At 62.7% G+C, this 12,615-nt stretch overlaps 1 protein-coding gene across 1 annotated transcript; it reads right to left on the reverse strand.

The window, feature by feature from the left end:
* Positions 1 to 1,691: 1,691 nt before the first annotated feature.
* Positions 1,692 to 12,535, reverse strand: LOC309684285 (retinoic acid receptor RXR-beta-A-like; the record flags this gene model as incomplete). The annotated part of the gene is made up of 6 exons (XM_082500214.1): positions 12,416 to 12,535; positions 9,901 to 10,124; positions 9,601 to 9,754; positions 2,281 to 2,460; positions 2,019 to 2,182; positions 1,692 to 1,821 (listed from the first exon to the last, which is right to left on the reverse strand). Coding segments are annotated over exons 1-6 (871 nt in total), but the record flags the coding sequence as incomplete, so codon positions are not given.
* Between the last annotated feature and the right edge of the window lie 80 nt (positions 12,536 to 12,615).

Raw genomic sequence — 12,615 nt, forward strand, 5'->3', positions numbered from 1 at the left:
AAATCCCCCCTCCAGACCCCCAAAAACACCCTCCATGGGGCAAATCACCTCCTGTGGCCCCAAAAACCGTCCGTGGGGCAAATCCCCTCCTGTGGCCCCCAAGAACCCACTCCGTGGGGCATATCCCCCCCTCCAGACCCCCAAAAACCCCCTCCGTGGGGCAAACCCCCTCTCCAGACCCCCAAAACACCCTCCATGAGGCAGATTCCCCCTTGCAGCCCCCCAAAAAGCCCCCTCTGTGGGGCAAATACTACCCCCCATGGGGCAAATAACTCCCCCTGGGGGGCAGACACCCCCTCCACAGGACACAACCCCTGATGCTCCCAAAATCCCCTCCATGGGGCAAATCCCCTCCTGTGGCCCCCAAGAACCCACTCCGTGGGGCAAATCCCCCCCTCCAGAACCCCAAAAAAACCCTCCATGGGTAAATCCCCTCCTGTGACCCCAAGCCCCCCCCCTCCATGGGGCACATCCCCCTTGAGTCTCCCCCCCAAAACCCCTCCATGGGGCAAACCCTCCTTGAGTCTCCCCCCCAAAACCTCCACTGTGGGGCACATCCCCCCCTCCATGGGCATACCCCCCTTGAGTTTTCCCGCCCCCCCGCAAGCCCCCTCCATGGGGTACATCCCCCTTGAGTCTCCCCCCCCAAAATCCCCTCCATGGGGCACATCCCCCTTGAGCCTCCCCCCCAAAATCCCCTCCGTGGGGCACATCCCCCCCTCCATGGGGCAAACCCCCCTTGAGTCTCTCCCCCAAAACCCCCTCCATGGGGCACATCCCCTTGAGTCTCCCCCCCAAAACCCCCTCCGTGGGGCACATCCCCCCCCTCCATGGGGCAAACCCCCCTTGAGTCTCTCCCCCAAAACCCCCTCCATGGGGCAAACCCCCCTGAGTCTCTCCCCCAAAACCCCCTCCATGGGGCACATCCCCCTTGAGTCTCTCCCCCCAAAACCCCCTCCATGGGGCACATCCCCTTGAGCCTCCCCCCCCCCCTCCAAAACTCCCTCCATGGGGCACATCCCCCTTGAGTCTCCCCCCAAAATCCCCTCCATGGGGCACATCCCCCTTGAGTCTCCCCCCCCCCAAATCCCCTCCATGGGGCAAACCCTCCTTGAGTCTCCCCCCCCCAAAAACCCCTCCGTGGGGCACATCCCCCTTGAGTCTCCCCCCCAAAATCCCCTCCATGGGGCACATCCCCCCCCTTTCCATGGGGCACATCCCCTTTGAGCCTTCCCCCCCCCCCCAAACCCCCTCCATGGGGCACATCCCCCTTGAGTCTCCCCCCCCAAAATCCCCTCCATGGGGCACATCCCCCCCCTTTCCATGGGGCACATCCCCTTTGAGCCTTCCCCCCCCCAAACCCCCTCCATGGGGCACATCCCCCTTGAGCCTTCCCCCCCCCCCCCCAAAACCCCCTCCGTGGGGCACATCCCCCTTGAGTCTCCCCCCCCAAAACCCCTCCATGGGGCACACCCCCTTGAGCCTTCCCCCCCCCAAAATCCCCCCTTTTCCACGGCCAGTCCCCCCCCCCCCTTTCCCCAAACCCCCACCTCCCCCTAACCCTGACCCTCCAGGAAGGTCACCTCCCCGCTCCGCCATGGGGCAGGAGACACACCTCGCCGCCCCTCTCCCGGCTTCGCCGTGGGGCAGAATCCCCCCCCCCCCCCCTTTTTCCTTCTTTCCATCCTCACCCGCCCGTAGGAGGATGACTTGATCGTCCAGGGGCAGCTCGGAAAAATGGGGGATCCTCTTGGCCCACTCCACCAGGGTGAAGAGCTGCTTGTCGGCGGCCTGGCAGATGTTGGTCACCGGGTCATTGGGCTGATGAGGAGGGTGAGGAGGAGGAGGGTGACGAGGAGGAGGGACGGGGAGGAAGGAGGTGGAGGGGGGAGGGGGGGGGGACACATGGCAAGGGGTCAGCGAGGTGGCCCGGAGCATCCCCTCCCCGGGGACACCTCATATCCTTCCCCTTCTCCCTTAAAAAAAACCAAAAAAAAAAACCAACCAAAAAAACTCACCGAACCGCCTCCCGTACCGGCGCCGTCTACGCTTTGGTCCGATTTTTGCTCCACCGCCAACTCGGCTTCTAAAATCTTCTCCACCGGCATCTCCTCGTTGGCGTTGGCGCCCAAATCGCCGTCACCGTCCTTCTCCTTCCCCCGCTGGCGCTCCTCCTGCACGGCTGGAAGGGAGGACGGACACAGCGATGAAGGAGTGGGGGGTGGGTGATCCTGGGGGGGTGGGGGGGTGGTCCGTAGCCCGGCGGCGTTCCTCGGATACCTTCGCGCTTCATGCCGGTGGCCAGGCACTTCTGGTAGCGGCAGTACTGGCAACGGTTGCGTTGGCGTTTGTCCACCACGCAATCTTTGTTGTCGCGGCAGGTGTAGGTCAGATCTTTCCGGATGGTGCGTTTGAAGAAACCTTTACAACCTTCGCAGCTGTACACTCCGTAATGTTTTCCTACGGAAAAAGTCACCCCACCGTTCCGGCTCAGCGATGGGACACGTCAACTTCTCCCCGTTAAGGGATATCCCTCCCTCCATCCCAAGGAGGAGACCTCGGCTTCGGCGGTCCACCTCGAGGGGAAAAACAAAGTGGTTTCGTCCACCATGTCCCATCCCTGGAAGGACCCGGAGGTCTCCAACCCACGTCGTACACCGGGGAGGACCCACACCCCATCCCAAGGAGGACTGAGGTGGCCCCATCCTCTCTGTCCCACCCCAAGGAGGACCCAGGTGGCCCCACACCCTGTCCCAAGGAGGACCAACGTGTCCCTATAACCTGTGGCCCACCACGGACCACGGGGTGAACCCAAGTGTCCCCATCCTCCATGTCCACATCCCCTTTGTCCCGTCCCAAGGAGGAACCAGGTGGCCCCATCCTCTGTGTCCCACCCCAAGGAGGACCCAGGTGGCCCCACACCCTGTCCCAAGGAGGACCAACGTGTCCCTATGACCTCTGGCCCACCACGGGGAGAACGCAAGTGTCCCCGTCCCGAGGAGAATCGAGATGTCCACATCCCCTTTGTCCCCTCCCAAGGCGGACCCAGGTGGCCCCATCCTCTCTGTCCCACCCCAAGGAGGACCCAGGTGGCCCCACACCCTGTCCCAAGGAGGACCAACGTGTCCCTATAACCTGTGGCCCACCACGGGGAGAACCCAAGTGTCCCCATCCTCCGTGTCCACATCCCCTTTGTCCCCTCCCAAGGAGGACCCAGGTGGCCCCATCCTCTGTGTCCCACCCCAAGGAGGACCCAGGTGGCCCCACACCCTGTCCCAAGGAGGACCAACGTGTCCCTATAACCTCTGGCCCACCACGGGGAGAACCCAAGTGTCCCCATCCTCCATGTCCACATCCCCTTTGTCCCCTCCCAAGGAGGAACCAGGTGGCCCCATCCTCTGTGTCCCACCCCAAGGAGGACCCAGGTGGCCCCACACCCTGTCCCAAGGAGGACCAACGTGTCCCTATAACCTGTGGCCCACCACGGACCACGGGGTGAACCCAAGTGTCCCCATCCTCCGTGTCCACATCCCCTTTGTCCCCTCCCAAGGAGGACTGAGGTGGCCCCATCCTCTCTGTCCCACCCCAAGGAGGACCCAGGTGGCCCCACACCATGTCCCAAGGAGGACCAACGTGTCCCTATGACCTCTGGCCCACCACGGGGAGAACGCAAGTGTCCCCATCCCGAGGAGAATCGAGATGTCCCCATCCTCCGTGTCCACATCCCCTTTGTCCCCTCCCAAGGAGGACCCAGGTGGCCCCATCCTCTGTGTCCCACCCCAAGGAGGACCCAGGTGGCCCCACACCCTGTCCCAAGGAGGACCAACGTGTCCCTATAACCTGTGGCCCACCACGGGGAGAACCCAAGTGTCCCCGTCCCGAGGAGAATCGAGATGTCCACATCACCTTTGTCCCCTCCCAAGGAGGACCCAGGTGGCCCCATCCTCTGTGTCCCACCCCAAGGAGGACCCAGGTGGCCCCACACCCTGTTCCAAGGAGGACCAACGTGTCCCTATAACCTGTGGCCCACCACGGACCACGGGGAGAACCCAAGTGTCCCCATCCTCCGTGTCCACATCCCCTTTGTCCCCTCCCAAGGAGGACCCAGGTGGCCCCATCCTCTGTGTCCCACCCCAAGGATGACGCAGGTGGCCCCACACCCTGTCCCAAGGAGGACCAACGTGTCCCTATGACCTCTGGCCCACCACGGGGAGAACGCAAGTGTCCCCGTCCCGAGGAGAATCGAGATGTCCACATCCCCTTTGTCCCCTCCCAAGGAGGACCCAGGTGGCCCCATCCTCTCTGTCCCACCCCAGGGAGGACCCAGGTGTTCCCTGCACCCCGTCCCAAAGAGGACCAAGATGTTATCCCACCCCAGGGAGGACTAAGGTGTCCCCATACACCCTATCCCACCCCCAAAAGGACCGAGATGTCCCCATGCCCCACGTCCCACCACAGCGAGGACTCAGGTGTCCCCATGCTCCATGTCCCATCCCAGGGAAGATCTTGGCGTCCCCGTACCCCACGCGGAGGAGGACGGAGGTGGTACCACCCCTTGCGTCCCACCATGAGGAGAACATAGCTGTCTCCGTGGTCTGTATCCCACCTCAGGAAGGACTGAAGCGTCCCCAGCTCCTGTGTCCTACCACAGACACAACTCGGGTGTCACCACCCCTTATATCCCACCCCGAGGTGTATCGAGGTGTCCCCATACCCCACCCCAGAGAAGATCAAGATGACCCCGTACCCCAGCGGAAAGACGAATGAAGTGTCTCCATCCCCTACGTCCCACCAGGAGCACGCAAACGTCCCCATCCCGAGGACAACTGAGGTGTCCCCATACACCACATCTCACCCCCAAAAGGACCGAGATGTCCCCATGCCCCACGTTCCACCACAGCAAGGACTCAGGTGTCCCCATGCTCCATGTCCCATCCCAGGAAAGATCTTGGCGTCCCCGTACCCCACGCGGAGGAGGACGGAGGTGGTACCACCCCTTGCGTCCCACCATGAGGAGAACATAGCTGTCTCCGTGGTCTGTATCCCACCTCAAAAAGGACTGAAGCGTCCCCAGCTCCTGTGTCCTACCACAGACACAACTCGGGTGTCACCACCCCTTATATCCCACCCCGAGGTGTATCGAGGTGTCCCCATACCCCACCCCAGAGAAGATCAAGATGACCCCGTACCCCAGCGGAAAGACAAATGAAGTGTCTCCATCCCCTACGTCCCACCCGGAGCACGCAAACGTCCCCATCCCGAGGACAGCTGAGGTGTCCCCATACACCACATCCCACCCCCAAAAGGACCGAGATGTCCCCATGCCCCACGTCCCACCACAGCGATGACTCAGGTGCTCAGGACCCAAGATGTCTCCATGCCCCACGTCCCACCACAGCGAGGACTCAGGTGTCCCCATGCTCCATGTCCCATCCCAGGGAAGACCTTGGCGTCCCCGTACCCCATGTGGAGGAGGACGGAGGTGGTACCACCCCTTGCGTCCCACCATGAGGAGAACATAGCTGTCTCCATGGTCTGTATCCCACCTCAGGAAGGACTGAAGCGTCCCCAGCTCCTGTGTCCTACCACAGACACAACTCGGGTGTCACCACCCCTTATATCCCACCCCGAGGCGTATCGAGGTGTCCCCATACCCCACCCCAGAGAAGATCAAGATGACCCCGTACCCCAGCGGAAAGACGAATGAAGTGTCTCCATCCCCTACGTCCCACCAGGAGCACGCAAACGTCCCCATTCCGAGGACAACTGAGGTGTCCCCATACACCACATCTCACCCCCAAAAGGACCGAGATGTCTCCATGCCCCACGTTCCACCACAGCGAGGACTCAGGTGTCCCCGTGCTCCATGTCCCATCCCAGGAAAGATCTTGGCGTCCCCGTACCCCATGTGGAGGAGGACGGAGGTGGTACCACCCCTTGCGTCCCACCATGAGGAGAACATAGCTGTCTCCGTGGTCTGTATCCCACCTCAGGAAGGACTGAAGCGTCCCCAGCTCCTGTGTCCTACCACAGACACAACTCGGGTGTCACCACCCCTTATATCCCACCCCGAGGTGTATCGAGGTGTCCCCATACCCCACCCCAGAGAAGATCAAGATGACCCCGTACCCCAGCGGAAAGACAAATGAAGTGTCTCCATCCCCTACGTCCCACCCGGAGCACGCAAACGTCCCCATCCCGAGGACAGCTGAGGTGTCCCCATACACCACATCCCACCCCCAAAAGGACCGAGATGTCTCCATGCCCCACGTCCCACCACAGCGATGACTCAGGTGCTCAGGACCCAAGATGTCTCCATGCCCCACGTCCCACCACAGCGAGGACTCAGGTGTCCCCGTGCTCCATGTCCCATCCCAGGGAAGATCTTGGCGTCCCCGTACCCCATGCGGAGGAGGACGGAGGTGGTACCACCCCTTGCGTCCCACCATGAGGAGAACATAGCTGTCTCCGTGGTCTGTATCCCACCTCAGGAAGGACTGAAGCGTCCCCAGCTCCTGTGTCCTACCACAGACACAACTCGGGTGTCACCACCCCTTATATCCCACCCCGAGGTGTATCGAGGTGTCCCCATACCCCACCCCAGGGAAGATCAAGATGACCCCGTACCCCAGCGGAAAGACGAATGAAGTGTCTCCATCCCCTACGTCCCACCAGGAGCACGCAAACGTCCCCATCCCGAGGACAGCTGAGGTGTCCCCATACACCACATCCCACCCCCAAAAGGACCGAGATGTCTCCATGCCCCACGTCCCACCACAGCGAGGACTCAGGTGTCCCCATGCTCCATGTCCCATCCCAGGGAAGACCTTGGCGTCCCCGTACCCCATGTGGAGGAGGACGGAGGTGGTACCACCCCTTGCGTCCCACCATGAGGAGAACATAGCTGTCTCCATGGTCTGTATCCCACCTCAGGAAGGACTGAAGCGTCCCCAGCTCCTGTGTCCTACCACAGACACAACTCGGGTGTCACCACCCCTTATATCCCACCCCGAGGTGTATCGAGGTGTCCCCATACCCCACCCCAGAGAAGATCAAGATGACCCCGTACCCCAGCGGAAAGACAAATGAAGTGTCTCCATCCCCTACGTCCCACCAGGAGCACGCAAACGTCCCCATCCCGAGGACAACTGAGGTGTCCCCATACACCACATCCCACCCCCAAAAGGACCGAGATGTCCCCATGCCCCACGTCCCACCACAGCAAGGACTCAGGTGCTCAGGACCCAAGATGTCTCCATGCCCCACGTCCCACCACAGCGAGGACTCAGGTGTCCCCGTGCTCCATGTCCCATCCCAGGAAAGATCTTGGCGTCCCCGTACCCCACGCGGAGGAGGACAGAGGTGGTACCACCCCTTGCGTCCCACCATGAGGAGAACATAGCTGTCTCCGTGGTCTGTATCCCACCTCAGGAAGGACTGAAGCGTCCCCAGCTCCTGTGTCCTACCACAGACACAACTCGGGTGTCACCACCCCTTATATCCCACCCCGAGGTGTATCGAGGTGTATCGAGGTGTCCCCATACCCCACCCCAGAGAAGATCAAGATGACCCCGTACCCCAGCTGAAAGACGAATGAAGTGTCTCCATCCCCTACGTCCCACCCGGAGCACGCAAACATCCCCATCCCGAGGACAGCTGAGGTGTCCCCATACACCACATCCCACCCCCAAAAGGACCGAGATGTCCCCATGCCCCACGTCCCACCACAGCGAGGACTCAGGTGCTCAGGACCCAAGATGTCCCCATGCTCCACGTCCCATCCCAGGGAAGATCCTGGTGTCCCCACCGCTCATACTCCATGCTGACGAGGACCGAGGTGGCCCCATCTCCTGTGTCCCACCACACCAGGGTCCAGGCATCCCTGTCCCCTGTACCCCACCCTAAAGAAGACCCAAACGTTCTCATTCTCTATGTCCTTCCCCGCAAAAGATCCAAGCGTTCTCACGATTCTACGATCTCCTACGCCCCACCGCGGGGAAGACACAGGTGTCCCCGTCCCCCACATCCCACCCCAAAAAACACGGAAGTGTCCCCACGTCCCATATCCCACCCCAGAGATGACGGAGATCTTTTTATCCCCCGTGTCCCACCACTGGGGGGACACAAGCGTTCTTGTCTCTCGTATCCCACCTCGGGAAAAACCCAGTTGTCCCCATATCCAAAAAGATTTAGGTGTCCCCATCCCCTATGTCCCACCACAAGGAGGACGCAAGTGACCCCATCCATTGTGTCCTGCCCCAGGTGTCCCCAGTCCCCATCCCTGGAGGACCAAGATGTGCCATCCCCCCACATTCCACCCCAGAGAGAACCACGGTGTCCCCATACCCGGTCCCGAACCCAACTAAAACACGTGGAGACGCCATGTGGAGACCCCCAACAAAACTCAAGTGTCCCCATCCCCCATATCCCACCCCACGGAGAACCCAGGCAGCCCGCTGTCACGCAGAGACCCTATGGAAGACCCAGGCGTCCCTGGAGAACCCCCAGGGAAGACCCAGATGTCCCAGTGCCCCACAGAGAACACGGCCATCATGGGGTCACGCAGGGATCCCACGGAAGACCCAGACGTCCCCACAAGAACCTCACAGAAAACCTACATCTTCTGGTGCCCCATAGGGACCCCAGGGAAGACTCCGGTGTCCCCACAGGAACCTCACAAAGGACACGGACGTGCCAGTGCCCAAAAGGGACCCCACAGAGAGCCCCAGTGTCCCCAGAAAGACCTCGCAGAGCTCCCAGGCAGCCCAGTGTCACACACCGACCCTACAGAAGATCCCAACGTCCCCACCAGAACCTCGTGGAGAACCTCAGCGTCCCCAAGTCACGCACAGACGCCACACAAGACCCAGACGTCCCTGTAGACACCTCACAGAAAACCCACGCCTCACGGTGCCCCACAGGGACCCCACGGAGGACCCAGGTGACCTGGTGCTCCATAGGGTGCCCCCCAAAAGGACCCAGACATCCCAGGGAGCCTGGGGAGGAGGCAGGTGTCCTCTGATGATCCAGTTGTCCCTACAGTGACCCCTCTGGTGGACCCAGTTGTCCCAATGCCCCACAGGGGAAGACCCAGATGTTCCTACAAACACCTTGCAGAAGACCCAGGTGTCTTGTTGTCGCACATGGACTCTGTAGAAGACCCACATGTCCCCACAGAAACCTCACAGAGAACCTAGACGTCCCAGAGCCCCATCGGGACCCCATGGAGAACCCAAGTGTCCCCACAGGGACACCACAAAGGACGCAGGTGTCCTGGTGTCCCACAAAGACCCCCGCAGAAGACCCAAGCATCCCCACAAGGACCTCAGGGAGGACCCAGGTATCCTGGTGCCCCATAGAGACCCCATAGAAGATCGAGGTGTCCCCACCAAACTCCAAGTGGCCCCGCAGGGACCCCAGATGTCCTAGTGACCCCCAGCAACCCTGCAGAGGACCCAGATGTCCTGGTGACCCACAGAAACGCCACAGAAGACCCAGATGTTCCCACAAAGACGTCGCAGAAGATCCCGGTGTCTCCGGCGCACCTCCAGGGACGCCCGTGGAGACACCCCACCACCCCCCTCCCCGGCTCGCGGGTACCTGAGGAACGGTCCCCGCAGATGGCGCAGAGGCGTTTGCCGGCGACTCCGGGGCCGTGGGGGTGACACGGGACGGCTCGGATACCCAACGGCGGCTTCACGTCATCCGAGCTGCTGACGGGGTGCAGCCCCGAGAGGTTGACGGTGGAGTTGATCTGTGAGAGAAAGGGGGAAAAGGGGGGGGGGGGGGGGGGGAAGGCGGGCAGAGCCGGCGGGACACCCCCTCCCCATCTTCCTCCCACCCCACAACCCCCTTTCGGGAAGGGATAGGGGGGGGGGGAGAGGGGGGCTGCCCCCTTACCTGGGGGCTGCTGACGGGGCCGTAGGCGATGGCGGGGGTGGCGGGGAGCCCCGGGGAGCCCATGGAGGAGCTGATGACGGGGAAGGGGGAGCCCAGGCTGGCGACGGGGGAGTTGAGGGAGGAGGTCATGGCCGAGCCGATCATGGAGGGGTGGTGGAGGGGGGCCGACGGCTCCGGGGGGGGCGGCGAGGCGCTCAGGGATGAGCTGTCGGGGCTCCGGCAGTCTGGGGAGGGGGGGGGAGGAGGATGAGAGACCCCCCCCCCAACTCCATCTGCCCCTGCAGCCCTCTTGTGCCAAGTCCTGGGGCAGCCCTGAAGGCCCCCCCCCAAATCCATGAGCTCCCACCCATACCCCCTCTTTGCACCTGCAGCCCCCCCCAACTCCATCTTAGGACACCCCCCCCCCCCCAAAACCCAGGGGCGGCCCCCCCACCGCTCCACTTCGCACCTGAGTTCCCCCCAACCCATAAGCAACCCCCCCCTCAGCCCCCCCCTTTGCACCCACAGCCCCCCAATACCATCTCAGTGCCCCCCTCCCCCCAAATCCATAACCTGCCCCCCCCCGCCTCATTTTGCACCTGCAGCCCCCCAATATCCCCCCAGAGACACCCCTCAAACACCCCATAAACATCCCCCCCCCCGGACCCCCCCCTTTCGTACCTCGGGGCCCCCCCCAAAACCATAAGCTGCCCCAGCCCCCAAACATCACCTCAGCCCCCCCCCAAACCCATAAGTACCCTTCCAAAACCCTCTTCTGTGCCGCAGCCCCCCAAGTCCATAACCAGCCGCCCCCACAGCCCCCCAACATCCCCTCACAACCCCCAAACCCATGAGCATCCCCCCAAACTGTCTTCTGCACCTCTGCCCCCCCCAAAACCATAACCTGCCCCCTCCGAGCCCCCTGTGCACCCCCAGCCCCCCAACATCACCCCAGGGTCCCCACAAACCCATAAGTAGCCCCCCAAAACCCTCTTCTGTACCTCTGCCCCCCTAAATCCGTAAGCTGCTCCCCCACACCCCCCTTTTGCACCCACAGCCCCCCCAACATCACCTCACCCCCCCAAACCCATAAGCTTCCCCCCCAAACTGTCTTCTGCATCTCTGCCCCCCCAAAACCATAACCTGCCCCCCCAGAGACACCTTTGGCACCCACAGCCCCCCAACATCCCCTCAGACCCCCCCAAAACCATAAGCATCCCCCCCAAACTGTTTTCTGCACCTCTTCCCCCCAAAAACCATAACCTGCTCCCCCACATCCCCCTTTTGCACCCACAGCCCCCCCAACATCCCCTCAACCCCCCCAAAAACCATAACCTGCACCCCCAGAGACACCTTTTGCACCCACAGCCCCCCAACATCCCCTCATGCCCCCCAAACCCATAAGCATCCCCCCCAAACCTCCTTCTGCACCTCTGCCCCCCCAAAAACCATAACCTGCCCCCCAGAGCCCCCTTTTGCACCCACAGCCCCCCCAACATCCCCTCAGACCCCCCCAAAACCATAACCTGCCCCCCCAGACCCCTCTTTTGCACCCACAGCCCCCCCAACATCCCCTCAGACACCCCCAAAACCATAAGCATCCCCCCAAACCTCCTTCTGCACCTCTGCCCCCCCAAAACCATAACCTGCCCCCCCAGACCCCTCTTTTGCACCCACAGCCCCCCCAACATCACCTCAACTCCCCCCAAAACCATAACCTGCCCCCCAAGAGCCACCTTTGGCACCCACAGCCCCCCAACATCACCCCAGGGTCCCCACAAACCCATAAGCATCCCCCCCAAACCTCCTTCTGCACCTCTGCCCCCCCAAAAACCATAACCTGCCCTCCCCAAACCCCTCATTTGCACCCACAGCCCCCCCAACATCACCTCAACCCCCCCCAAAACCATAACCTGCCCCCCAAGAGCCACCTTTGGCACCCACAGCCCCCCCAACATCCCCTCAGACCCCCCCAAACCCATAAGCATCCCCTCCAAACCTCCTTCTGCACCTCTGTCCCCCCAAAAACCATAACCTGCCCCCCCAGACCCCTCTTTTGCACTCACAGCCCCCCCAACATCCCCTCACCCCCCCCAAACCCATAAACATCCCCCCAAACCTCCTTCTGCACCTCTGCCCCCCCAAAACCATAACCTGCCCCCCCCAAAACCCCCTCTTTTGCACCCACAGCCCCCCCAACATCCCCTCAACCCCCCCAAAAACCATAACCTGCACCCCCAGAGCCCCCTTTTGCACCCACAGCCCCCCAACATCCCCTCACCCCCCCCAAACCCATAAACATCCCCCCAAACCTCCTTCTGCACCTCTGCCCCCCCAAAACCATAACCTGCCCCCCCCAAAACCCCCTCTTTTGCACCCACAGCCCCCCAACATCACCTCAGGGACTCCTCCCAACCCCTCAAGCACCCCCCCCCAACCCCCCCCTCTGGGCCCAACCTTTACCCCAGGCCCCCTCCCCCCCCCAAACCCCTGCCCCCCCCCTCCCCCCATGACCGTCCCCCCCCGCCCCACTGACCGCGGTCGCTGTCGCCCATCCCGCGCTGCCGGGGGGGCTCCGGCCTCGGCCCTCCCCTCCCCCCCCCCCCGGGCTCGGCCTGCTCCGGGCGCCGCCGCCTGCGGTCCCACCGACCCACAATGCCCCGCGCCGCTCCCGGCAGCCCCCGCGCGCAACGATTTCCCACACCCCCCTCCCTTTTCCTGCCCCCTCGTGCCCTC

Source organism: Vanellus vanellus (assembly GCF_965231255.1).
Source record: "Vanellus vanellus genome assembly, contig: HAP1_SCAFFOLD_1738, whole genome shotgun sequence".
Classification (NCBI taxonomy): Eukaryota; Metazoa; Chordata; class Aves; order Charadriiformes; family Charadriidae; genus Vanellus; species Vanellus vanellus.